The sequence below is a fragment of the Falco cherrug genome, chromosome 12, assembly GCF_023634085.1.
Source record: "Falco cherrug isolate bFalChe1 chromosome 12, bFalChe1.pri, whole genome shotgun sequence".
Classification (NCBI taxonomy): domain Eukaryota; kingdom Metazoa; phylum Chordata; class Aves; order Falconiformes; family Falconidae; genus Falco; species Falco cherrug.
This window is the reverse complement of record NC_073708.1, coordinates 32266256-32293140: the sequence shown is the minus strand read 5'-3', so window position 1 is coordinate 32293140 and position 26885 is coordinate 32266256. Positions and strand designations below refer to the sequence as shown.

At 39.2% G+C, this 26885-nt stretch overlaps 1 protein-coding gene across 4 annotated transcripts; it reads right to left on the bottom strand.

The window, feature by feature from the left end:
- On the bottom strand, nucleotides 1-26849 carry ATG4C (autophagy related 4C cysteine peptidase). Of its 4 annotated transcripts, XM_055724516.1 has the most exons (13): nucleotides 26639-26754; nucleotides 25877-25984; nucleotides 24513-24708; nucleotides 23011-23141; nucleotides 21651-21734; nucleotides 20774-21007; nucleotides 17330-17660; nucleotides 15325-15395; nucleotides 13900-14036; nucleotides 10125-10203; nucleotides 9377-9453; nucleotides 5020-5139; nucleotides 1-1269 (listed from the first exon to the last, which is right to left on the bottom strand). In XM_055724516.1, the coding sequence occupies exons 4-13, from the start codon at nucleotides 23084-23086 to the stop codon at nucleotides 1099-1101; spliced, it is 1380 nt and encodes a 459-aa protein (XP_055580491.1). In that variant the 5' UTR covers nucleotides 23087-23141; nucleotides 24513-24708; nucleotides 25877-25984; nucleotides 26639-26754; the 3' UTR covers nucleotides 1-1098. The 4 variants fall into 4 exon arrangements, with proteins under 4 accessions (XP_055580491.1, XP_055580493.1, XP_055580494.1 ...); XM_055724518.1 differs by lacking the exon at nucleotides 24513-24708; XM_055724519.1 differs by lacking the exon at nucleotides 24513-24708 and having other exon boundaries at nucleotides 17330-17423.
- Nucleotides 26850-26885: the final 36 nt, after the last annotated feature.

Sequence of the window (26885 nt, the reverse complement as noted above, 5' to 3'; positions counted from 1 at the left end):
TTTAATGTTTTCCCACCTTTTTTATTTTCCAAGCAGTGTTAATACGTATTTTAAATATTGCATTTACTTTGTTAAAACATGAAACTACTTATGTACATTTGTTTGCAATCTGAGAACACACACCATCAAATAATCATTTGTACAGTAATAACGTATATATAAAAAAAAATAATCACAGCCCAGAATTTTTAACATCCGCTCCCCCATTTGCGTTGATTTAAAAGCTGCCCTAATAGGAGAGAAGCCTCAACATTATAGTAGTTGAAACAGGAAACAAACACCGCTCTCTTCTAATAATTGTCTTCAGCTGCTTTGATTGGTTGCAGTTAATATTAATAGTATAACCTTTAAAAATTGTGGAGAAAGGTAATACTTTATCTTCACTCCTCATATTAAGGCTCCAAAGCAAGCTTAATGAGAAACCATTATAAAATCATACTGCTAAATAGTATCTTAACTCACAATTCAGCCTATATAATTGTATCAGTACTGCAACTGACAATTACTACTGATATATCAAACTTATCTTTCTTACACTGTGCTGCTCGGGATGTGTGTCACGATTACAGCATTAACTACTATTGGGGCTTACGTAGCAAGACGGAGTAGCGTTCTACCCTTACCACATGAATACAGAACTCAAATTTTGCTTACAGACAGAAACATGGTCTCAAAACCTATGGATATGTGTCCATGACACAAACCCCACAGGCATCTGGCAGCCTCTGCTTGGAGTTTGTCCTGGGCTGACATGACATCAGGGTCACAAGTCAGGCTTTAGGGACTGGCCAAGCTTTTTAAGAGGGCAAGACCACGACAGAGGCACATTTCAGCACACCTGGCTCTAAACAATGCCCTCCATCTTCACTAGCACAACGTGACATTAAACTCCTCCAACTAGTAGTGAACAAAAATAATTAGTAAGTACATTTATAAATGACATTTTAAAGACTATTAACATATAAAACATTATCTTTATGAAAATAGACCAATTTCAGCGCAAGCTTGCCTTTTTTGGAGAGGAGGACACATTTTTTTTATTTTTGAAAAGGCAAGTGTTCTCCTGGACAGCTGCCAATAATCTTGTGTAAAATGTCCTTAAAGCAAGACAAACTCCTCTGTACTAAATCTTTTTAATCTTTTCTTTTCATCCTCAGAGAAAAGGTCATTTTCTTCATGGAGTGGACTGGAAGCAAAGTCATAGTCTCTAGAATGACCCTTTACAAAAGTAAACAAGGGATATTTCTCTTTAGATGAAGACTTCAGCATCTACAATGTAAAACACGCACCAGAGAAAATATTAATTGGAAACAAAGAAATACAGTAAGTAGTGATACTTATCTGATGATGACTGCGAAATAAAAAACGCATTTTTAAATTTGTATTATCATCATATTCAAACATAAGCATTGCACAATCTAAATGTTCCTTCCTCCCGTTAACCATTCATTTATTTCCATTTCTTCTTCAGGTAGCTGGTAATTTTATGCCTAACCCTGCTTCTCGTTCCATACAGATCACCTCTGTGTGCTGTCTGTTTCAGTGCAGCTGGAGCTCTTGTAGGAAGATAAAAAACCCTACAAAATAGTTAACGGCTGTAACACTCTTCTCAAGCACAGGTATGAATTCTGCGGCAACTAAGCATCTCAGGGAGATATTTCTAGCGTAGAATCAGCATGTATGAAAATCAATGTTTTTATTAAAAGTTTAACACCTACATCTATGTCAATAAGCCAATCGAGAGCATATGGCTCAAAACAGACTGACAACAGTAGCAGGCTGTAGTAACCAGAGTGCCAAAACTCTACGTTTATAAATCTAAAAACTGAGCATGTAAAAGTGGCTGGTGGGGAAAGACAGATACTGAAAAACAGATCAGCAAAATACCTTTAATAGCAGATAAAAATCCGCCAAATACTGAAAGACATTTCACCCTTCCAGGCTGATTTGGACACTTAATTGTTTTGGGGGTTTTGGGGGGGGTATTTTTTTTACTTTTTTAAAATTTCTTACCTGCTTTGAAAAAACAGCACAGTCATGCAGTAACATGCAGAATTACGTTAGCCTAGATGTATATCCTGTGTGGAACTAATATCACTAAACATAATTTCATGAGAACAATTAATCTAATACAGTAAAAAACCCCTAAATAGATCTTTAAACAGTAAGAACTATTTTAAAAAGGAGAGTTGGGGCTGAGGGGATGTTTTAAAAAAAATAATCAATCATAACAAAATCCGTGATTTTTACTGTGGTCTGAAATTTTCCACTTTATTCTTGTCTATTTTAATTGCATTTGGCTACTTTAATGTGAAACCTGGGTAAAAAAGTAAAAAGCTATAGGAGAGACATGCACACATTAATAGGCAAAAGCAAAAGAAGAGTAACAAATGAGCGCTAGAAAGTAAAAAGTTTGTAAGACATACAAATGCTTTGTTTCTTGAGAAGACTAGATAATTGGATGCAAACCCTTTCAACTCCAGGGGCTGGATACAAGCTGCCTTAGTAGGAAGAGAAATTGATAGCCACACGAAGGCTGTTTGCTGGTCTGTGAGTGGATGGATGGACTTAGGCCAGCTCCGAATTCCAAGTTTCCCACAGAAGACTCCTTGGAACACTGCATCTCAGGGGACGCACGGTGCCCAACAACCATCGCACCTTTAAAGACGGTCCCTCCAAATCAGGACAGAAATACACCTGCAGTTCTACTGCCATTGTCTGTGTTCAACTTCCCCTGACACCTCCCTCCCTGCAGGTACAGGTAACACCTCTCTGTGTACTAAGGGAGAGGATGAAACACTAAATACAGAACACAAACTGGATAGACAGGCAAATGCCTAAACAAGAGTCGAGTGGAACTTGGTTAAGGTTACCGTAATTACTATCATGCTACATCACACTTAGTGATCACAGATGAGTTTGAAACTCTAAAGAATATTAAAGTTCTTTAGATACCACTGCAATGATTTCTACAGAGAAGTTTCTCAATAAACATCAATATTTTTTAGTATTTCAGTGTTAGACCCAGACTGCCACTGTTGTTGCTGCAACGATTAATTCTTTGTGCTGAACTACATCCAAGTTCAACACTCCATCAGTCCAGAGAACTTTTCATTTCTGCTGAGAACCTGGGCTACAAACAGGCAAATGCAGTTGTAGCCCAAGTGGATTATTTATTTGCTGTCATGGGTTTTGATAGGGAAACAACTCACTGCATTAGCAGCAAGACAAGCCTGGTACCAGTTAACTAACAATGTAAAGTAGCTGCAGAGGCTGTGGCCAGGGAAAGGCAGAGCCGTCCCAGGGGCTGTGCAAGGCCAGAGCTTCTTGCTGACCTCTCGGCTCTGCCACATGGTGTGGAGAAGCCAGACAAACTGCTGTGCCTGCTCGGTATTTGTGCTGGAAGTGCAAAACAGAACTAGGACTACAGCCAGTCAGTAAATCCATCCTTCTCAAGTCTGGATGTGTTTCCAGGTCTCCCTGATCTATCAGCTATTGAATTCCAGGTATTATTAAACTACTTAACAATAGCTGCCTAACTAGGCAGTACAGAAGCAAAGGGTAACTTGAATGCAATTTGGATGGAGTTTCATCAGTCACTCCATTTGGGCCTTTGATTTCAATGCCCTAATTTCTCTATTACTGAATATATGGCTCATAAGGTTTATCCTCAAATAATAAAAGGTAGGTTTTTTTCTTCCACCTCTTATTGCCCACAAAAGCAGTGAGAACCTGGATTTTTTTAGTCTAGCCTACGTAGGGCACACTGGGAGTGTACTGTGCTTTGCAGTTCAAGAGTCATTGCACTCAAATTGCAAACAAAGGGAAAAATAATGGAAGAGCAAGAAAAACCAAAGCATGTGAAGGAAGGACTGAAAGATCATAGAATATTTCTCGCACTGTATTTGTACCAAAACTTTCCTCTGTTTTCATACTTATTGTGCCTGAAATGTATTTATATAAAATAATTTCACTAATATTAAATAATTTCTGTCTAAAGTACCAGGATACCAGCTCCAAGACTTAGATTAGCCATGAGTATTTTCACAACATATGTGCAGAAAAAGATACGTACTTAATCCCAAACTTGAAAGAAAAGAGAGAAGGGGGAAAAAAGAGAGAGAGAACTTCCAATATGACCAATTTTGTAATTAGGGTTTTTTTATCATGTTGTTACACTCTTTCTTATATATGATAGAACAGGAAATCACGGAAGAATAGAAACTTCACTATTTAAACTTCCCGTATATCTGTTGCTTAGGAACTTCTGCTCCTTTAAATCTATTTTCCACTTCTGTGTGTAAGAACCAAAGAAACAACTTCAGCATCAATCAATACCTATGAGAGATTATATACACTATTAAGTTTAAGAATGCTTTGTTGGCTATAATACTAATACCACTTAACAGGACATTCAGAATGCTGCAAACATTTAATTCTTTGTGCTGCTGTGATAACTACTGTGGTTAGAATATTAAATACGTGACCATCTTCTGCTGCTGCTGCAACCTTTCACAGACTATTTTTTTAAATCACAAAATGCAGTTATTTGCTACCACGGCCAACACAACCTCTTAACAACGCTGTATTTCATACACTCGCATGCTGTACTAATCAAGGCAGAAAAAAACCCCAGTTACGCTTGGACCTGAAGGAACCCCTCGCAGTGTTTTTCAAGCGGAGGGGCAGCACCAGATCAGCTGGGCAAGGCCCGCTCCCCGGCCTCCAGCGCTGCTGCCGAAGCCCGGGCGCTGCCTTGGGCTGGGCGGCCCCGCCGGCAGCGCGGCGCCTGCCGGACATTCCCATTTCAACAGCGCCACCTGGCGGGCGCGCCACGCCGCCACCGGCCACCCCGCCATCGCCCAACGGGCTCGGTTTCTCACGATTGTAAAAGCGGCAATAAAATACCGAGGGCTGTGTCTGTTTAGAAGAGCGAAGCTGATTCTCAGCCCTTATCCCTACGCAGCACACGCATGCCGTGCTGGCTTGAGGGATCGATTTGGTAAGGTCGACACCCACCTTGGTGATTTCTTCAGATGCCTTCTCGAAGTCCTGTACCGTTCTACAATAAAATCCTATCGTGCAGCTCGGATCCATTTTTTTGAATGACATCTTTTTGGGAGAAGGACAGTGGAATGACTGCAAGTTTCACGATTAAAAACATGAAATACACAGTTACGGTTAGAATGGTGCAGACCGATGCATTTACTTTTTCCCACCAACAGCTTTAACATACAATCCCCCGTATCGCTTGAATTAAAACCCAGCACACACCTTCCAAGTAATTTCTCCCCCCTCCACCCCCAAACATTCAAGTAATTCCACTCTTCTTCACATGTATAAAACCTCCTGCTGTTTACGCTGTATATACCAAACTTCCGCGCGCCACCATGTTAGTTTGAAATCTGTCAAAGGTCTGCCGCTCAGAGCAGTACTTTATGAATATTCCCAAGGCAGAGGAGGTGAACGCTCTTCTGCAAATTGAATTTGTAACAGCTTTTGCACTATCTTACAATTACTGCTTTACTACCACCGCCCATTGACCCTCTCCCTCCCCCAGTCTCTGTAAAAGAGACATAATGGAATAAACCAACCTCATGCATTTTCCTTTAGTAAATGAAACGGGTTAAAAACCCTGCAAAACCCACAGAAGCAAAGCTAGATAACACTGATCCGCAAGTAGGAAAAAACCAAACAACATGCTGTGCTTTATAAATGCTTCTTTCCTAACGTGAAATCTCTTTTCATGACAGATGATGCTCTGACAGTGCAGCAATCCGATACTATCAGCAGCCATGCTCTAAGAAAAAGCAAACAAATACAAAACCCCTTTCCCAGTCTCTTCATTCCCAGTTTATGAGAGAAAAGGTAAGTGCATGCTTTCCGCTGATCCTGTGCTTATTTGTTACAGGAACTGTAGTTTTGGTGAAGCTCACTGTTTAATAACTGAAATTATTTCATCACCCCTGACTGTCTCTCAAAGGTTGTCCTCTTTATTGTGCTTCCAGCATGCAGGACTAGCCCGTCCACCCTACCTCTATTAAATCACTAGCAATCCTGCTACAGCTGCCCAGTAACAAACGCTAACACGCCTCGTCTGCACCACTCTGCAACAGAGATACCGCTGTACTAACATGCAGATTTTGTTTTTCATGAACTTCCCCAGTGAATATGCCGTGCTCCATGTCAGCTGTGCACAGCTCCCAGCTCCTCTGGCACCGCTGCTCAGCACAGAGCCAGGACAGCTTACTACCACCACAGGAACACCAGGACAGAGCAACGCAGATTTCTCACCAACACCGCTGTGCTTCCTCTATGAAGGGTAACTACCAACTGTTACGATCTCACCTGACTGTAGCAACAGCAACCCCTGACACCAAACATCAAGCAGCCTGTGTATTAAGAAACTGCTTTTGTCTTTTTTTTTTTTTTTGCCAATCAGAAAAGTCGATCTGCAGAAGATGACAGCACTAGTTACCTAATCTGAGCGTGCCTGTCAGTGTAATAGTTTTATATATTGAAGTATATAATTCTTTACTTGTGATTACAAACCTCAGTATTTCTATTAAACCTCTGCTAAACAACAGAAGCAGAAAATAAGAAGTTCTATTTCTACAAGACTGATTTTAGTCACCATTTTTTCTCCTAATTCTGTTCAAATTTTAGATGCAGAAATTATATTTTGAAAATTCATTCCTGAGTCATCAAATATATAAATCGAACCCTGCCTTACATACCACATTTCGGCAACAACACTGTAACTACAGTTGTGCTGTACTGTTCAGGGCAGCAGTCTTAATGCTACACAAATCACCGTAAACAAAGAGAAGTGGGTAGACTTCTTTTTCTTTTTTTTTTCTACTCCTCCAAACAAATGGATTCTGGAAGCCAATACAGAGTGGATTGATTTCCAACTTATTCTGGACAATTTGTCAATTTTGAAAATACTCCCTACAGATAAATCTAACAAGCAACTATCCACACTAAGAAAGCAATTTCTGTTTACTTTTGACATTTCTGGACAAAGATATAATACTATTAAATGCACTAAGCATTAAATTCCAATATATTTTCTGTCTGCAGAAAAGCATTAGGTTGCGATCAAGCCAAACTGCCAGCTTGCGTACATTCAAAATACATTTTAAAACCTCATTATTATTATTATTTGGAAATTCATATTGATGCCAGTCTGCAGCATGATCTGGAGGATTAGTCATGGGAACAGAAACCAAAAAGAAGTGTATTTTTTGTAGCTTGGACACTGAGCTGCAGTGTGACCCTTAAGGAAGTCACTTGAGCTCCGCTTCTCTGTGCCCTTCCCATCTTTTGTCTGACTTTCCCAATTAAACTGTAAGATCTTCAGAGAAGGCACTGTATTTTACTACAGTTATTAGCACAAAGGGGCAAGGACCTTGGTTATCATCCCTGGCTGCGGCCACAATACAAATAGGTAGAGCTGGGACTCGCTAACTCTTCTTCCAAATACCTCAAAAGGGTAAAACTAAAGCCATCTCTAAAAATAATGAAACTCTCTGTCTAGGGTATTTTCTGATACATTTTTCTGCTATGTTCCTTTTTTTAATTTGGAATCTTCTAGTTTTCTATATTCACTTCTATATTATATGTCCCGCTAATTAAAGCATCTTGTTAAGTATAAATACTGAAAAATATGTAGTGTTTGCTTTAAGTGGGCCCCAGGATTTGACATTAGCCCTGTGTTAAGTGCTTCGACATATTTAAGTACTTTTCCTAAATACTATTTGATGGTATTCTGATTAAAGTATTGCGGTCAACTTCAAGATATGTTAGCAATTCTTTCTTTTCATGATGCCAATAGACAGGACCATTGCAGTCCACTCCACTGTTCCCAGTTTAAGTTAATTCTTAGCTGCTCTACAAAATAGAAGCCATGAAGATACACGACTTCATTACACACCATTTGACTTACATTCCAAGTGTAAATAGTCGATTTAAGATCACCTACTCAGTTCCTCAGGTGTGAGACTGAGTTGTGTATGACTCACTCCCACGATCTACGGGACTTTCCTGTGAACCTTCAAGAACTCTACATTAAGCAGCTAGTATTTTAGAGGTGGTGGAGATAAATATATATTCTTCCTTATTTAAATGTGATACATTGTTTCTTAAGCTGTGTTTCCACATTTAGGAGTATTTAACTTCACAGAGCACAGTGGCATGAGGAACCACTACTAGTAACTAACCAACTCTTCTCCAGCAGTTGATGCTGTCCTAACCAGTGCATGCACCCAGAGAGTGTTTCTACATTGAATGAACAATTGCTCCAAGGAGACTGGAAGTTCACGTGGAAGTTGGATAGAAGATCAAGGAGAGTTTGTATGGATGCGGCTGAGTACTTCCTACTGTGAGTACTGTTGCTATTGAACACTTACTTCTGCAACCGGTCATGTTTTCCCATGGCACATGTAAATTGAGTTCTTTAATAATCTCCTTTAGCTTTATCTATTGTCAATTCAAGTTATTTGGCAACAGGTTAAAGGAAAGGGAAAACACCACTGTAAAAAAAGCCAAGTATGATTTCAAAGACCTAGGCACAGCCCAAAAAGATGCATCCACTGCATCTAGATGAACCCAGAAACGCATGGCCTAGAAAGGGGTTGGGGGCAAAGAAAGAACAAATGCAGCACCTACACTTTCAGACCTGTCAGTTTCTTGGAAACTGCTATTCCATAAAATCAGCTTGACTAAAAATAATAATAAAACTCGTTAAAAGGAACAGTTCAGAAGACTTGAGTAAAATTCATCTAGTCAAGCACAAACCTCACCGGTAAGCCTCAAAAATTTCTACTTCTATGAAGACAGAAAAAGTGACCTGCAAAGTCATCAGGAGCAAAAGTTACAATTAAAATGATAACCACCTACTCCAGTATAGAAACAGGATGAATTTCTGAGTAAAGCAGCAGCAAGTAAACCTGCAGGAATTCTGGTTCCAAACAGATAACAGGCTTCTATTATTGAATACTACAGTAAATTCTCTCCATGATGTTGACTGCAACTTGAACTAACAAAGCCAAATCCAAATAACTCCGGTTTAAAATCTGCAAATATTGCCTGTTTTCTTTGATGGAAAAATACTTTGAATGATCATCTATTTTTGAGGTTTTCTGATCATAAAGAAGAAACAGACAAAGATTAATAAGGTAAAAATTAAAACCCCATATTGAGTTTTTAACCTCTGGTCATTTTTGTTGATTATAGGCCTATAAAGAAGGGCAGGACTTTGATAAATAACATGTAACTGTAAAACCATAAAGATGCAGCTAGCCAGAACATCTCTAAATAATTAGTGTTTGATTCATATGGGAAGAAAACAGTGCCAGGTCTATATCCATACTACCTCAAGAGGGAAATCCTTTATGCTGACATCTACAAAAGATTGGCAGTAATGAGGATCCATGTAAATCAAACTGTCATCTACAAGGACAAAACAGAAGACAAGTAATTCAAAAAACACCTTATTATTACACTGCTTACAATCCAATTTCTATGCAGAGCAGCTGAAAAAAAAAAAAAAAAAGCCAGCAAGTAACCGCTTGCCAGGCTGATATTCATTGACTGAAGCATAGGTTTTTGCAGGACAGATTAACTTTTGCATAATCAAATATGCTTGTATAAGCAGAATTTTTATAAAGTGATGAGACTGTCATTTAATTTTGGGTGATAAAATTACTTTTACAAACACACAATTATATTCTGGAGTTTGCATATGAAAAATGTATTGTGCTACTTCATCCTGACAGGAAGAATATATTGCTTGTCATTTAAGCATCAACTAACACCACTTAAACTAGTAAAAAGTAAATATGTAAATAAGAACTGCCAGATAGTAACAGCAAACGCTCCTGAAGTTTGGTGAAACAGATAAATTATGCCTTGTTTATGCAACAACGGAAATTAAATGTACATTTTACAGAATCCAATTACCATATGGAGTAAATGACAAATGACTGGACTTGGGTAGATATGATGAATTAATAAGGTACTCATTTTGCTATTTTAATCATGCTATTTCCCACTGGTTCGATATTAACTTCCTAACTCTTAAAGAAAAATATTGGAGAGACATAACGTATTAAAACACTAACCTTGAAATCCAGCAAAGTAATACGACTGCTTGGGTTTGCCACCAATAATACCAACACAATACTCAAGGCTTAAAATTCCCTACAACAAGAACATTAAATAATTAGGACAGTGTTAAAAAGAGTAAGTATTAAACTGAATTAAAATCTTTGCTCTCCCTTTACTGTTTTCAGGCAAACAGCTTTTTTTCTTTTATTTTCTTTTTTTTAAGACTGAATTCATGACTTTCTGGGCCTTGACTCAATTTTTAGAGGCTTACAACTGATCAAAGTGAAAACATACCACCACAAATTCCAGAGAAAGTCCTCCCTTTTCATGGGATGCCCATAGATTGAGAGAACTGGCAGTATCATTTTTGAGGAGGAGACAAAACATGATGTCATACAAGCTGAGCACAGGTTGCTTGGTCAAAAGGCATCAAAGTGTTCAGATTTACAGAGTTCATATACATTTACATTCTGTGGCCCTGAGGGCCCTCTTCTTTTTGCATTCAAATGTAGAAGTCTGTCTAGAGCATGAACTTTTACATCATAGGGAGAAATGCCAGTTGAAGCAAGAGTAATTACAAGATAAAGCTCTAAAAACAAGAGCCCAAAACATGGGAGGAGAGACAGACACCCAACAGACAAGCCCCATAAATCTTACTGGATGTTGACTGTGAGGGTAGAGGAATCAGAACCATCAGTATGTAGCCGCTTTGAGAAAGAGACATTACAAATACACCTAATAGGATTTAAAGAGGGACATGGGGTGAAATACAGGAATCGTTTCAGTCTGGAAGTGTAAAGAAAGATACCCCTCTACCCATGGCAAAGCTAGGAGCCGCTATGGACAGAAAGCTGGCATATCAGCCGTGGGCTACAGTCACACCAGTGCTGCCAGCATATTTCTGTTCATTCGGGTTGAAAAGAGTTGGGTTCTGTAATCCCCGTGCCTGTGCTAGCACACAAACCTAGCAGATTTATCATTACGTAATAAAATGCTGATTTTATCGATATACCTTGTAGTGCTGGGGAGAAGGATTGACCTGTAATACATGCAATTTTACCAAGGTAAGAACATGTCAGTAGTTTACCTGACTGAAATTCCTCTGTCCCCCACAAGCTCTGGATGCAGTCACAGACAACAGACACCAAAGAAATCACCCTTGATCATCTCTCTATTAAAAGTACCTAGCAAAGAAATGGAAGGAAAGAACCTTCCCTCCCTCTCCCCTCAACGTATTTCTACTCTTCTCGCTTTTGTGAGGTTTTGTTACTTAACAGGGCTCATTAGGATTTGTGAATATTCAGTCTTGGCTTAACACAGTTCTCCATTAGTTATCCCACCAGCTCCAGCGGGAGCTGAATTTTGCCAACATTGAGCACTTTGGAAAGCTGAGCCCAACTGTTCTAATGCAATTGAAGCCCAAGACCATTAAACACTCTGAAAACGGAACAGCCTTTAAACGTCCATAAATCACAGTGGTGTTCCTGTAGCACTAGGCAAGCATTGGGTCCAAAAACTTGGATAGTGGCCCAAACTGGGAAGATTATCAGCTGAGCTAAAGTGAAATCTCCATCAGCTGGCAGTCGTATCTATATCCTCTCCTCTAAGAGATCAACCATTAAAAGTATAACCGTTACATTATCACTGTATAAGCAGGGAAAACTGCTCTCAACAAAATGATTAATATTTAGTGTACTAATAAGACCAAAGGTTCTCAAGATAAAACTTTCTCTGCTTAGACAATGATAATGTAACATAACAAAACCTGTTGTACTCCTCACCTGAGATGCTAATAAAGTCAACTTCAGCATGGTTTATACAGGTTAAGAGAAAGTACTTCTTATTTAAAATATGAATGAGAAGGCTTTTTTAAAAAACGCTCCTCAATGGCTGAGCATTACAGACCATTAAGGCAGATCAGAGGCAAAGGCTGTAACAGCTAAGGACACATCCTCTGCCTTTGAAACAGAAAGGGAGCAGAGCTGCTTAGAGTAATGACTAACTGTTTAATCTATGGGAATTTTCTTGTAAAAGTGAATTATAAAAAATTTATCAATTTTCATCCATAAATATAAAATCCTTTGTAAAAATTACCTCTTGTACTACATTCTAAAATCTGCATTTTTAACTTAAATCCAGACCCCAAGAAATTTAGTCGCTTCTTTTGAATAGTCAAGATAGAGATTGAAGTGACAAATATATGCAATTGAAAGCCCTCTCCATTGCTTCCATCTCTCTCCATCACAGTCTCCATTATAACAGACTGCAAAAGGCAGTACCGGGCTTGGTAAATGAGCAGCAGAAATCGCCCCAGTAAAGCCAGTTGTACCAGGCAAGCTTAGATAACGTGACTGTGCTGTGAAACCCACTGCCACGCAAATGTATTTCACACTGCCCAAAGAGTGTGTTTGAGAGCTAAACTGAGAAAACCTCTGCAGGGTAAAACTAGACATAGATACCTGTCAATAGTGAAAGCCAGTATTAAAGAACTGGAGTCACTGAGAAAGCCTTATGAAAGTTGCAGAAGCAACTGTTTGTTAGCTTACAAACAGAGGCGCTGTGTGTCTTCCTGGACCTGACTGACTCAAAGGCTTTTCTGCAGTTAACATTGAAAGTAAAGTTAGGTTGCTGTAGATCACGCCTGAGACAACAGGCTTGTCTTAACTGTGTCAGAATTAATCAGAAAAGAACTAAAACTTTTCCAAAAACAACTGTCTGAAAATACAAGGAAAAGAATCGGGAAAGAAAAATAATTTAATAGCTCCATCACTTAAATAAAAGGCTTCATCTCTTGATCTCCCCATGCCATTAAAAGAGACCCAAGTATTTTTCTTAAATTTTACAGAGAAGAGACAGGCACCAAAAAACCCCAAAGTGAAACAGAACAAAAAAAAAACCCCAAAGATGTTACAGACTTAAGATTTTGTTCATGCTACTACATTGTGGTATTTTGAAAAATTAAACCAAGAATTTAAAGACAGATAAACAGCATCATGGAAAATGATAAAGCAGCAGGGCTAAGAGAACAATCTCTTAAGAGATGTATTCTTGTGCTCAAGAGGCAGGATGACAGTACATCTTCAGGTAGTAGTACCATATGCAGAACCTCTGCTGTGGGTGCGGTGGGGGGATGGGGGGGGAAGGGAAGAAAAGAGGACATCAAAGGCCTTCCTTCCCCCTGCTTTCTCCTTGAGTTTTACTTTTTTTCCAGTTTCTTTTTATTTGTGGTAACTGCTTGCTATTCCTGCATCACTGTCCTTAGAAACATTCATCCTAATGTCCAGATACTGGAAAACCGCCCAAAGTTGTGACTAAAGAGATCAAAAAATTCTATCCTCTCTCTTTAAGGGAAGAAAAAGACAAAAGAAAATGGGAAGAACAAACAAGCAACAAACTTAAACCATTTGACATTTAAGAAATTAAGAAACGGAATAAGGAATTTGGTATATTTATATTTTTAAATGCTGTCTGATACTTACTATAGCACAACTCTAATAGCATATGTAACTAAATTACCGTTTGTAATTTCAGCCACTGCATTAATGTCTTTTCAGGTAGCTACTTTAGGAGTAGGACAGTTATCACTGCTTTACCAAGGGACATCATGTGCTCTGCAATTATGTCTGATCTTGTAATAGGGAAATTTAAAATCTGTAAAGTCAAACTTTACAACCTTCAACTGTAAAATCACCACCACGCATTTAATAGGTAGAAGATTACCATCATGAAGTCGCTTTTCATATCACCTCGTGCTAGTATTTGAAAAGTGATTGAACTCTCATTTCATACCTTTACAAACTCTAAGTAGTCCATGTTTGTTCTCTCTCCACCGAGTCTCACAGGAACTAATATAATTACAGCTTTTGTGTCTGCTTTTCCAGAACCCATACAAGAACACTGTCTGTCAATAACATCTGAACTGTAGACTGAAAGGAGACACACAGAAATATTCATATTTAAAACAGAACTGCTAGCTTTTGCAAAGACACACCTACAACATGTCATCACTTAGTCTGACAAACTAAAACTGCAGTCCTTCAAAAACGGACTGTCCTCCTGAAACACAACTCCTGGGTGACTGATGAAAAACAGTGTTATGCCTCCTCATTTTCAGCAGTATTTCATAGAATGGTAATCTGCTGCTGACATAAGATACATTGCCAAGGAAGTGCAGAAGGGGTAGGTTAGGAGAAAGCCAATAAATATTTATTTACTTCATATAAACTTCTTCTAAAAGGAGTAATTTAAAACTTGAAAGCCTACCAGTAACACAAACATCTATGCTTTTAAAGAAAAAAGACAATGATTGATTTTAACAAATACTCAAGTTCACTGTCTAAAGTTAACATTGCACAGTCCTTGAAAATGAGTGAAAAAACTTAATGTAGTATTATTGCTTATTCCCTCCAAACTAAGAGAGATGTAAAAATCATCACCAGGACAAAGAAGCAAAAAACTAATAGAATTTTAAGTTTCCACTGTCATTGTACGTCAGGCAAAACTGGTTTGTAGTGTATGATTAAGCAGTGTCTCTTTAAATCTAGTTTGATTGATTACCCCGGGATGTCGGTCTCGTCTGTCCTATCCCAAGATCACTTATGACATAACTAAAATTTCTGGCAGCTAAACATGGCTACTGAAGTAATACATTGTGCTTCGATTTGAAAGACTATAGTCATCAGTGTAAAGTTTCACCACACACTTAGTTTATCTTGTCATCATTTTCTGCTCCTGAATATCCAGCGCTCTAAGCTCCTCTGCCCGTTATTGATTATTTAAAATGCCATGCTGGAGCAGAAGAAAGGTTACCACTGACTTGGGTTAACTATCCTGCTCACATCTTTGAACTCCAAGCGAAAATGACTTCTAACTAGTCTAAGAGACTGGTGCAATGGTTTTTTTCCACTAGAAAAATGAGTAAAAGTCATAAAGAATCCCATGAGGCAGAAGACAAATAAAATATAACTGACAAATGTAACTGAACTGAAGTATTTGAAAAGTGATTGAACTCTCATTTCAATCAGCAATTTCAACAAGCAATGTACGAAGCTTTCAAGTTGTGATACCTGATTCTCAAAGAGAACAAACATCTACATAGATCAAAAACTCCTTTGTCTGTTTATTTTTTTCTGTTAGAGCTCTACTATTAAGTGCTTACTGAAAGTCACGGAAAGCATCTAAAATGTTTGCAAAAATCTACATAACCACATTTACCTGTACAATCCTGAGCAACATAGACTGTAACTCCTTGTAGCTCAGGGTCTCTGGCTTCTTCAACAGCTTTTCTAAGTAGAAAGACAAAAGTATTTAACTAATCTCTGATTTTAAAGACATTAACAGTAAGTAAACATAAATTATTAGATTTTTAGAAACAGGTTGGTTATAATTGTGGTTTGGGGGTTTTTTTTGTTTATTTTGCCATTTTTTTGTGGTGGCGGTTGGTGGGTTTTCTTAATTCAAGACACGTTCCATTCCTGATAAATACAGATGGGTTGGGGAGTGGGTGTGTGTTTGTTTCTCAACACTGGATCTTGGTATCCAATGTAATATGGCAACATGTTGTTACCAAGCAAAGATGACAATATCTGATTATTTAGAAGAAACAATGAAAACCACATAAAAAAGCCCAAAGAAACACATTAACTTACACTGAAATTCATATTCACTACCTAATTCTTCTGTTTATAACAATTTTCTGTCATGTATATTGAGATAATAAAGGCTAAATTTGCTGACAGAAATATTTTCAACTCAATAGATCTCTTTAATTGACTTCATTTATCTACCCACAAATTAGCATCTCATGTCTATGAAAATAAAGGCTAACACATAAAAACCTGTAAGGTTTCACCAAAATTTTCAAAAAGATAATTGCTATATTAGGCTATCCTCAAAAGAATAAGAGTAACGGGCCTAAAAACTAAAGGAAAATATATGTCGATAGTCTGAAGCATGATCATCAATCAAGGACAACATTTGTAAAGAAATTAAACTGTTCAAAATAGAAGATTAGCCTTTGACTTCAATACACGCTTGCATTAAATGGTCACTATCCCTTTATTTCACAGTATATTTTGAGGAATCGTTTAATACAGTCATTCTCAAGTTATGAGCGAGCTATACATTGTTAGCACTGTTGTAAGAAAGAAAAGAGGCCTAGGAAAGGAAACCTTTGCAGTGCTGGAAATTACCAGTGGGTTTGTTCTGGACCACATGCCCCCCTGCTCCCATTATGTAAACAGGCTACTGCAATTTAAAGTAGGCAAAAAGAATTCTGACAGTTTCTATCATCAGAAAAAATCAGAAGAAAACATAAATAATGCTAACCTCTCACATCACTGCATGCACTTGCAGGTATGCACACAGATACACCTGACTATTTCAGTACAGGTTCACTTAAGATTAATATACTTTTATACTAAAAATCAAATTTTTCTATTCACATGTATGTATAAATGTATGAACTTCAGCTTCTGCTACTTAAAAAATGTATTAGTGATGCCGTTTATAGGTAAACTGGAATCCACTGTGAACATAAGCTTATAAGGCTATTAAAAACAAACCAAAACAAAAAAAATCAGCAATATTCAAAGAAATGGCTTATAAAGGCAGACAGTATGGAGAAATTTGACTTTCGACTTTTTTCTAACCACACTGAATGTCACAGTCCTTTTACTTTTACTGTGATATAATTATAATATTAATAGTCCCATACATTTACAGTTTCACAAGAATTTGATGTGTGCAAAGAAATGCTGAAAACATCAATTTTAGCTCTGACATTTCATTACACTATCAGTACATTACAGCCCCCAGGTTACAGTATATATAAAAAAAATAATCTATAATGTTATGCATGTTCCAAGGTTGAAAGTGTGGTTAGTTTTTAGAACATTTCATTAAATGCAGCTCTACTTAAAAGCCTAGGTCTGGGAGAGATACTTGGCACTTCTATTGCCCAAAATACAGGAAAACAGGAATGTAGGTTTTTTCCTGAAATAAGATTGGATAAAAGCTCAGAGTTCAATCCCTGCACCTACTGCTATTTCCCTTCCTGCCTGTGAAAAATCTCTAGAATTGCTACTAATATGGACATTTTACAAAGCTAGTAATGAACAGTTAGATGCTCAATTAAGCCGAAGCAATCTCATGACACTTTGAAATGCTTCTCCTGTAATGTGTAAGGCACGGTAACAACAAAGAATAAAGGTATTTTTACCTTAAAATGTGTGCAACAACTGCAGGTCCGTACCAGTCTCCAGCAATTTTTCCAGACTTCTTTCCATATTCTATTAGCTGATGTAAGCCAAAAGCTGCCAGTGGAAAGTCACCAAACCAAGAAATTATTTTTCTATGATAAACTTCATTTCTCATTTCATTGTCATCACAGTTTCTCTTTAATGTTCCCTGATGATGATTTGACAGGATTTTGGGTTCTCTTTCTGCCGTAAGTGATGCTTCAAAGGATGCTGTCAGCTTTTTCACTGTATGGGCTGTCCATGATTCAGAATCTGAATTGTCAATGTCCAATGCATCTGGCCAGACCCAGGCTGCAGCAAGAAAGTTTAAGATGCGTATTAGGCTTAGCATTAACGTTTTGGTACACTTACCAAAGCATGTGCCTTTCTCCCCCATGTTCCTCAAACCAATAATATATATTTTACATATGGAGATGCAAATGTCAGTGTTAAAATGTAAACAACTAATTCGAGTGGAGTATAATTTGCTTTTATTTTCTGCTGAATGATAGGTGAAATGAAATACTAACAGTGGTACATTTGTTAGCAATTTATATTATCCGAGATAGAGGTCAGACTCCACGATCCCAGTCAAACATATAAGATATACCTGATTACAAGGCACAGGTTACAAAAAAGTTAGCTATTTGGTACCATCTAAAAAAAAGTTTTATCTGTGTCAAACAAGACGTTTCAAAAGTTGTTTTTAATTCTTCTGGTTTGTCAGTTATTAAAAAAATATAGGCAAACCTGAGGAATTATTCATGAAAAAACAAACACTTCTTCCTGGCAAAATGCCAATGCAGATCAGCAGAAAAATAGACATTTATTTATTCACTAGATTTGTGAATTCTTTGCCTCGATTACAAGACAAACTTGTTTAAATATTATTCAGCGTAGTATCTACAGTCTGCATTTCTAGTTAAAGGTTTCTCTAACAATGCAGCCTACACACCACGTTCCTCTTACAGCATAATGGTGGTTCAGCATATCTAGAGAACAGAAATGCTTCCCTTGTCAGATGACTGAAAGTCTCTCCCACAAGTTCAAACAACTACTTGCAACACAAAGCATGTGTTCCTTGCTTGGACCACAGCGAACATACTGTTTAGATCAGAATGTATCCTGAAGGTCTACAACAAACATCCCTGAAGGGGAAGGCTGCCATGTGCAAGCAAGGAACAAACCCCTACAGAAGAAGTGCTTTTGCTCAGTGAGCCAGATTTGGGTAAGCTCCTGGAGGGTCAGAAAGCCGCCATTACAGCACTGAGAGGCAGTAATTACTTTTCTGACAGGGCGCAAGAACTGCAGCCCTCCTAGCTCCTACTGAAGTACCTATGTAAAAGTCTTTGAGAAACAAAGAGGAAGCACAGAGGCAACGATATTTTAATTCTAAAATCTAAAAAAACTTAAGGCTCCAGTAATGTCACAAGTATTGCTGGTGATGGCCATAATCCATGCCACCCACTCTTATTACAGTGTGACAACCACCTTGTATCAATGCCTCTTACCACGAGCGGCACCCCTCTGTGAAACCTCGTGTTAATTTTTCATTGCAGACACAGGCAGACGCATGCATAAGCTCAATGTAACATCACAGGCCTTGCTATTCCTTTGCATTTAAGTCAAGTGTCTTAAGTACAGGCACTTCAAAGTAAAACTTAGAAGCACCTTAATATTTAAAATAAAAACTCATTTACAACATCATTCAGCAATATCTAGAACATTCCACGTAGCAGTGGAAGTGTAAGTATTCCAGCTCATAACTGCAGTCAAGTTTTGCTTTGTAACAGAAACAATACCATTAAACTATAATGAAAACATCTCTGGGAAAAGAGTAAACAGCGATGAAAAACTTAATGTAAACACTTAACTATGTTTCAAAAGCTACCCAGACCTCATAAAAAGCTTTTCAAAAGATAATTCACCAGCTGTCAGAAGACTAGGTGATGAGGAAAGTAGTCCAGAAAGACCATACATATTCCTTCTTCCTATACATTTGGACTGCCATAGAAACACTAGCACTCCAGAATCACCACATCACTTTCCAGATTAGGATGCATGGGGGACAGTGCAAGGAATTTTTTGTAACCATAGATTTTAAAGATATAAACCAGGGGGTTTTTTGTTTGGGGTTACTTTAGAACGAGCCATTACACATTCCTACTCACAGGTAGTCTTCTGATCAGATTTTCAATTTTTTTAAATGTATGTATAACAAAAGTTACATTCAAGAGATTTCTGTTCTCAGCGGAAGTATTTTCATATGTCTTGATATTTGCCGTCAGTTGAAAGGGATAATGAACGTTTTATGACTTAAGTATCCACCACAAAAGGAACATTCAGTAAGGCAATCTGACAGTTCGGTCCTCACACTGCCAAGAAAGACAACTTTGTGATGCAGCTGGTTTGGGACTATGTTCACAGCTTACATCATAAATGCACAGTACAAAGAATTATCAAAACAGGCTTTCAGAAATATCTTATCCTAAAGTATTCCTGGGATCCAGCAAATGGCTGAGTAAACAATACACTGTATTCTCTCTAACTAACATGCCTGGGTGGCTTCAGGTCCATGTCTTGGATCATTTTGACAATAAGCAGTGGTGATAGAGGACACGACCAATTGTTTGAAAGGGGCAATGTGGTAGATTTATAGAAGGGATTGAGAAGAAGGTGGAAAGAAAAGGTGGCTAATGAGAAACAAAAATATCTCTATGCAGGACATGGCTCAGCTTGGAGGAATAGGGAGGACACGCACGCCTAGCCTTTGAAAGCAGTAAGTGTTCCAAGTCTCTTAAAGCTACCTCTTTCAAACAGCTGTGACAGTATTTTGAGCTAGACAGCGATAAAAAAGGGAAGTTCCTCTGTAAGTACATGCAGGGGGGGAGGGAGGAACTGAAATACTGAAAATTTCAACACAAAGAATGATGTATTGAAGTTAGATTAGAATCCTTCTATTAACTCAATACATTAATACTAGAAGAAATTGAATAATGCACAATTTTAAAACTGCTAAAAGAACATCACTTTTGCCATAGCCCACAGCTATGTGCTGTGGAACTCATTTCCACACCCTGAGTTCAAGAAATGAGTAAGTTTCAAGAGAATTGGACACTTGCATGGAAAATAACAATACTCAGGTACGGGATCACACATTTTTGTAGTGTTTTACTTCACAGTTAGCATCTGTGGAGTTCCCAGTCTCTTCCTCTGGCATGCTTTGGTATTTCCTTTTACAGAAATGGAAGAGTAGGACAGCTAGATCACTGCTCTGATGCATTGTAACAATTCCAATATTAATAAGGAGTCCAGACTCAAAATGAGCTTGTACTTTCGAATTGGGCTACATTAAGACCATCACACTCTCCACAGAATGGCCATGCTTATCATGCTGAACACTGAGATCTTCCCTCAAAACTTACCTCTACCAAGAAAATGAAGCATAAGTCCTTGAGCCAGCAGCATTTGACCAGTTCTCAGAGTGCAACCCCAACCACAGTCTGTTGTTAACACAGACCCCTTTATCTGAGGAAATTCCTCTCTGTAGGTCAGCCATATTCTAGAAATAAAATCTTTACGGAACTCCTCAACATTTCCTGAAATCTCTGTGTTGATTTTATCAAAATTGGACCCATCTGTAGAGAGTTCACCAGATTCTGTAAGGCAAAGCACAACTGAAGTTACAACTTGATACAATGCTCCTGTTATTAGAAGGAAAGTAAAACCCATACAACTGTTCTATTAGAAAAACTGAGAAAACTTGCAAAAAATAACAATCACTTCAAATAAAAGAAAGGAAAAATGGAAGGCAAACACAATAGAAATGTGCCAGATGGGGGGGACGCAATGCAGCCAGCACTACTGTGCCAACAGAATCATTGCCTTGCAAGTAAGCAATCACTTAACTCACCTAAACATAAATGGTCAAATAGATTCTTAAAAAAAATGCACACTGGAAAATGGTATCAAAGGCATTGGTGTAGTGACTCTTTGTACAGGTATTGTCAGTATTTCAATCAGGAGCTTTTAGAAAGAAAATCTCAAATTGATAGGTAAATAAAGTGCAAATTACAGCACTAATACAGGAAGAACAAGACTTCAGTGTAAAATCTGAATAAAGCAGGTTAGGATGCGTCGCATTAGTGGCGGTATGGATATTTAAATGAGTATTTTCTGAGCTTTTCATAGTTACGTTTTGAATTCAGTAACTGGCAATGACAGACTTTCTAGAAGATTAAAAATATATCCACAGAGCTCCTGCCAAGTAAGATTAGAATGAGTTAAGTGCTATGTACGTACCATCAGTTTTGAAGTGGTAACATTTTCCCAGCAGAAAGACCGGGGAGTTTCTACTGAAGTAAGTTTTTGTTTTCAACACCCAACCTAAAATAGGTACAAAACAAATACACATCTGTGACTGAAGTATTCCAAACAGGAATGCTAATAGCATCTGGTTAAGCCAAAGGTAACCCTTGAAAGGGGAATATAAAGAAAATGTACTGAAATTGGGGTTTGCTTTCATAAAAGTTTAATAGTTCTATAGATCACAGATTAGAGTTCTGGTTTAACAGTAACAATGTTACCCATATACGAATGTTTCAATATTAATACAATGGCACTGCTATGCAGAAATTGTTAGGATGCAGAAATCCTAAGGCTGAGCTTAAGTTGCTTTGTCTCCACTGTGAATTCATTACTGCATAGTTCGATTCTGTGAGGCTTCTGACTCCTGTAACATAAAATAGGCTTCACATATGACCAGTGAAAATGCATGAAGTACTGCTCTTCCCATAGGATTAATTAAACACCACAAAATTAAATTGCAGATTTCAGACACAAAAGGGGTAGTACAATATGCTGTACAATATCAAAGGGCCAGAATTCTGCTTTTAGGTTTTGACAGTGTCCCCAGGCAGTAGCTTTTTCACTTAAGTCTAAATCCTATGGTCTTTCACATCCTAAACCCAGAGTTTCTTAACTTTTCCTTTCACATATAGGGTGTAATGAATACTATTCCCCTTCAGCCACATGGTAGCCTTAAAGAAAGTAGAAGAAAAAGTATCTTTTTGTCTTGCCAGACATCTCCAAGGCTGTTATGAGAATTAACAAATTTATCAGAAACCTGGTGGTAAATCTGAGCAAACTCAGTCCCAGAGGGAAACTAGAAGAACTAAGGTTAAGGACAGATTAGTAAAGGGCACACTTGAAAATTTGTTCGCTTATAAACAAATTACTGATGTTCAACTGTGGAAAAGTACGTTACTCAAGTGTGTGAAGTAGACTCTTCAGCAGTTTGTATTTCACAGACCATCCTATTTTTTCCAGAAAAGTACATATAAAAATAAAAAAATCTTTGCGCAGATGATTCCATTTTATCCCTGTTTAAAAGCCTAAGCAAATCCAGTGTCATTTACATAATCTATTTACTGTTTTCAAAATACGTAATTTTAAAAGAAATTATGCAAATCTAGTTGAAAAATTAAAAGTTTGTTTACTCAGGCTGCTCATATTATCGGAGTAAAAATGGTTTCAAGAATCTTATTGCATTTTTATTATTGGTATTAGTTAAGTTTCTGAGTCATGATCCCACTCATGTCAACAAGAAAAATTCCGTTCATTTCAATGGAGACAGGATCTTACCATACACTGTTTCACTTACTGTATTTCATGTTGTGCCATGCAGACATAAACTTTGATTTTATCTTTTCTACTTCATCTGTCCCTGTGGCCTCCATATTCAAATTCTAGAGAAAAAGCCATCGCTGTCTTGCAAGTCATTTAATTCTGCTACTGTAAAAACAAAAACATAAACAGATCTATGGGCACTGAGAACACAGGGTACAGTATCACCACCAGAGCACACAGGTACTTAAGCCTAACATGACTAGAAACGGTAATGAACTTGCAGAATCCTCCACTACCAGGGACAGAGAAGCAATCACATGTTCCATGAATAACTAATAAAATAATTTAATTCCAAATATACACCAATAAAATTACTACACAAAGCTAAATAAAATATAATGTTCTCCAACAGCTCTATTGCTCAACAAACTGATCTAGAGCATATAACCTGTGCTGGCATACAAGTACACTCATTCTAATTGGCAGTGAAATGAAGAGATACCACGCTTTTCACTAAATGGAAGAGATGCTATTCTCTTCTGCTGAATAGAATACAATAAGCACTTCCCTCCCCCACCCCCATCAGGGGTTCTGAGCACCAATAAACAAATCTTGTTTATTGCCTCAAGATATCTAATCAAGAATTTTCTAAGCCAAAGTTTACAGGCATTGAAGGAATTGCAAGACAAAGTGCAAGATGTGCTGTGTACATGTGCAAAGCAGAAAATGTGTAGCACTGAAAACGTGTAGTAAGTGACATAATTTTGTACAGAATTAACTTGCTAGAAAGGTAACATGAAAAGATTATTAGAATACTGTTATAAAATCCGTGTTTACTTTATATCTCTTCTAATTATTAATTGCAGTGCAAAAAGGGCTCTTTTCTGATTTGTGCTGTGTACAGCAGTACAGCTGTATTACGAGTGGTAAAATGGTGGCAAGAGCCACTACATTGCAGATGAATTCTGTAAAAACTGCTTATAAATTTTTCAAGGGGACGAGTGGAATGGAATGCATTTTTACTGACTCTAAACTGCATAATAAGATGGACTTCACCTTAGAAGCAACCTAGACTGGTAATAATACAGAAAGAATATATACTACCTTTATCTCTGTTTCTAAGAAATCTGAGAAAACCCTTTGTAGTCCATCTGCACCATTTGTAACAGGGAGTTTGCTATTAAGTAATAGAGCTTCCTTCACTGCATGTATTCTGTCAACGGTTCACTTTAAAAGAGCAGATACTGGAGGTTTTCTTGATGCTGTTTGGTAGCTCAAACCCTTGCACAGATAGATGAAAAATTACAAGCTACTGCTGCAATGGGAGATCTTGTGGGACATCAAAAGTTGATCAATAGTGGTACATCAGTGCAACCTTCACTGAATTTTTAGCTAAGTTCTGATAACATCAGATGATGACACGAACAAAAGCAAACCATCCCATTTAATTAACAAACTTGGATCAGGAGCATACGCCATCACTGACGCTACACATAACCTCCTTACTTTAAAAGGAGAATCTAGAACTGTATTTACCTTTCCATGCATTATTCTCCATTGAATTGGGATCAAAAGCAGGATGAATTCTAAACCATGTTACTTCTCTCTATGGGTGGCATATTTTAAGTAAAACCCAGCCACTGACAGTGTAATCGAAGAGAGTGCGATGACGTCAGGGTGCCAATGTCTTCAGAGCCTGAGGGTACATGCACAGCCACACTGTTTCTGGGATCTGTAGGTAGGGCAAGGAAAGCAGTGGTCTACTGCCCAAGCCACACCCAGCATGTTTTCCCGCTATTTCATTGCATTATTTCATCAAAATCTGTCAACAGCTTTTTGATGAACAAGAGGCCATGCAAGCTCACAAACACGGGGGACGATGACATTTTTTAGCTAATGAAAACAACAAATGGCTACAACCTTACTATGATTAGCCTTGTGTTAAGGTTTTGTAAGGCAAGGAAGAAAAAAGACAGTTTACGGTTAGATTTTAATTTCCTGCCTTTTTTCCCTTCCTTTTCTTCAGGGAAAAAAAGAAAAAGACAGACTGACTGTATCACTGACTCTGGATGGCAAAGCTGGTAAGATGAACTTCTTCAGGACATGTGTTTGGTCCGGCCTGTCTTCACATGATCAATCAGTGACAGTCATTTATGCAGAGGCCACTGATTGCCTTAAAAGCCAATACCTACAAAAGCTCCCTCTGGCTAAAATTAGAAATGAAATAAACTCTACCCTTCTGAAATGGCCGGAAGAAAAAATTATTGAAATGAGAAAGAAGCTCATTTTCCTTTAAAAGACAACGGTCATCCCAGCACATCTTTCTTTCATCCAGTTACTGTTCTTCCCAAGCATTATACTAAAGATGTGAAAAGGACTCCCAAGAAGAATGCTAACACAAAATGGGCACATTTATTCTACTGAAAAAATGCGGGCTCTTCCCATCAACGTAAGAAGGCATCAGTAATAGCTGCGCTGAAATTAATGGAACAGCATCAGGAGAATGTCACAGGGAATACAGATTGAAGCCCAAAAGGCACAATGCAACCCCCATTATTAAATCTAAAGCTAACGGCTTTATACTGAAGCTGCCTCATTTAAGAAGTTACCTAGAATGTACATTACTAGGACAATGTTACTTCAGAGAGTGGCAAGACACACCTGTAAGGAAAAGAGACCTGTCCTCTCAGAGCTGTCATCACTGTCTGCTGGGGGATGATGGCAGCAAGGTGACAGTTTGTTACTAGCCATGGAAACCCCCCCTAACAACAGAATTAGTTTGTTTTCATTAACAACGCAAGAACAACCTAATGAAACTGCAGTGATGGGAATGAATGAAGTCTAAATGTGACTGTCTTTATTCATTAAGAATGAAGACCCCCTTCACTTTTTTTTCCTACCTGGGAAGAAACTGAACTAGCAGCGGTGACAGTCAGCAAATCCCACAGAGAAGTCCCTGACAGAGGATAATGCCAAGGGGTCATTTTTAAGGAGGTACCCCTTTCCAGCTGTAAACACACATTAAGACAGATAGAAATAACACTTTCTAAAAGGCAGGTGAAAAAACACAGCCTTTTTTTTTTTTTTTTTCCTTTTTTAAAATTCTGTAGCAAAGACGGCACCTTTCGCCCATCCAGCATTTAAACCCGAGGAAGCGCTGCCGGCGGAGCAGACGCCGCTCTGTCCGCCCGTTCGCCCCCCAGCTCCCGGCGGGCGGCAGCGCTTTGTGCGCTCCCACCGGCTCCCGCGGGCTCTGTCAGCAGCCGCCGGGGGCCCGCTCGGCGGCCCCGTTCTCCCGCCAACCCGCTGCAGCGCCGGTACCGCGGCCGCCCGCCGGCGGCACAAGCAGGGCCACCCACCCGTGCTTCACCCCTCCCGGCGAGGGGCACGCGGGAGAGCCCCGGGCCCTGCCCGCCCGCCACCGGCCGCCTCCTCGCCGCCGCCACTGAGGCGTTTCGTCCCGCCCGGCGCCGCGGGCCGCGCTCCCGGGCAGCGCTGCCCCCTGCGCACCGCGCTCCCCTCACGGAGCCTCACGGGGCGGCGGGCGGGTAACGCTCCCCAGCTCGCGCCGCCGCCGCGGCCCTCCGGGAGGGGGGTGTGGAGGAGCCGCTCGCACGGCACCCCGCCGCCGGCGGCCAGAAGGCGATGAGGCCGCTGCTTACCCGCCCGGTGAGCTCCGTGGCGCAGCCGGCCCAGGAGCGGCCTCCCGGGGCTTCAGCCGTGAGGGAACGACGCGGAACTACAGCTCCCGGCGGGCGCCGCTGCGGGAGCGGGCCGAGCGCGGTGGCGGGCCCGCGCGGGGCACGCTGGGGGCTGTAGGCCGGCGCGAGGGCGGGCGCCGGCCGCCGCCTGAGGAGGCGGGAGGAAGGGGCGCGGCGGGAGGCGCCAGGCCCGGCTGAGGCGCCTGAG

Bases quoted from the DNA above. Each gene is read 5' to 3' on its own strand.
- ATG4C (XM_055724517.1), bottom strand. From the start codon at position 23,086: ATGGAGGCCACAGGGACAGATGAAGTAGAAAAGATAAAATCAAAGTTT. The intron at 21,735-23,010 runs GTAAGTGAAACA...TACCTATTTTAG, and splicing joins ATGGCACAACATGAAATACA to GTTGGGTGTTGAAAACAAAA. The intron at 5,140-9,376 runs GTAGTATGGATA...TGAAACTTGCAG, and splicing joins TAAAGGATTTCCCTCTTGAG to TCATTCCACTGTCCTTCTCC.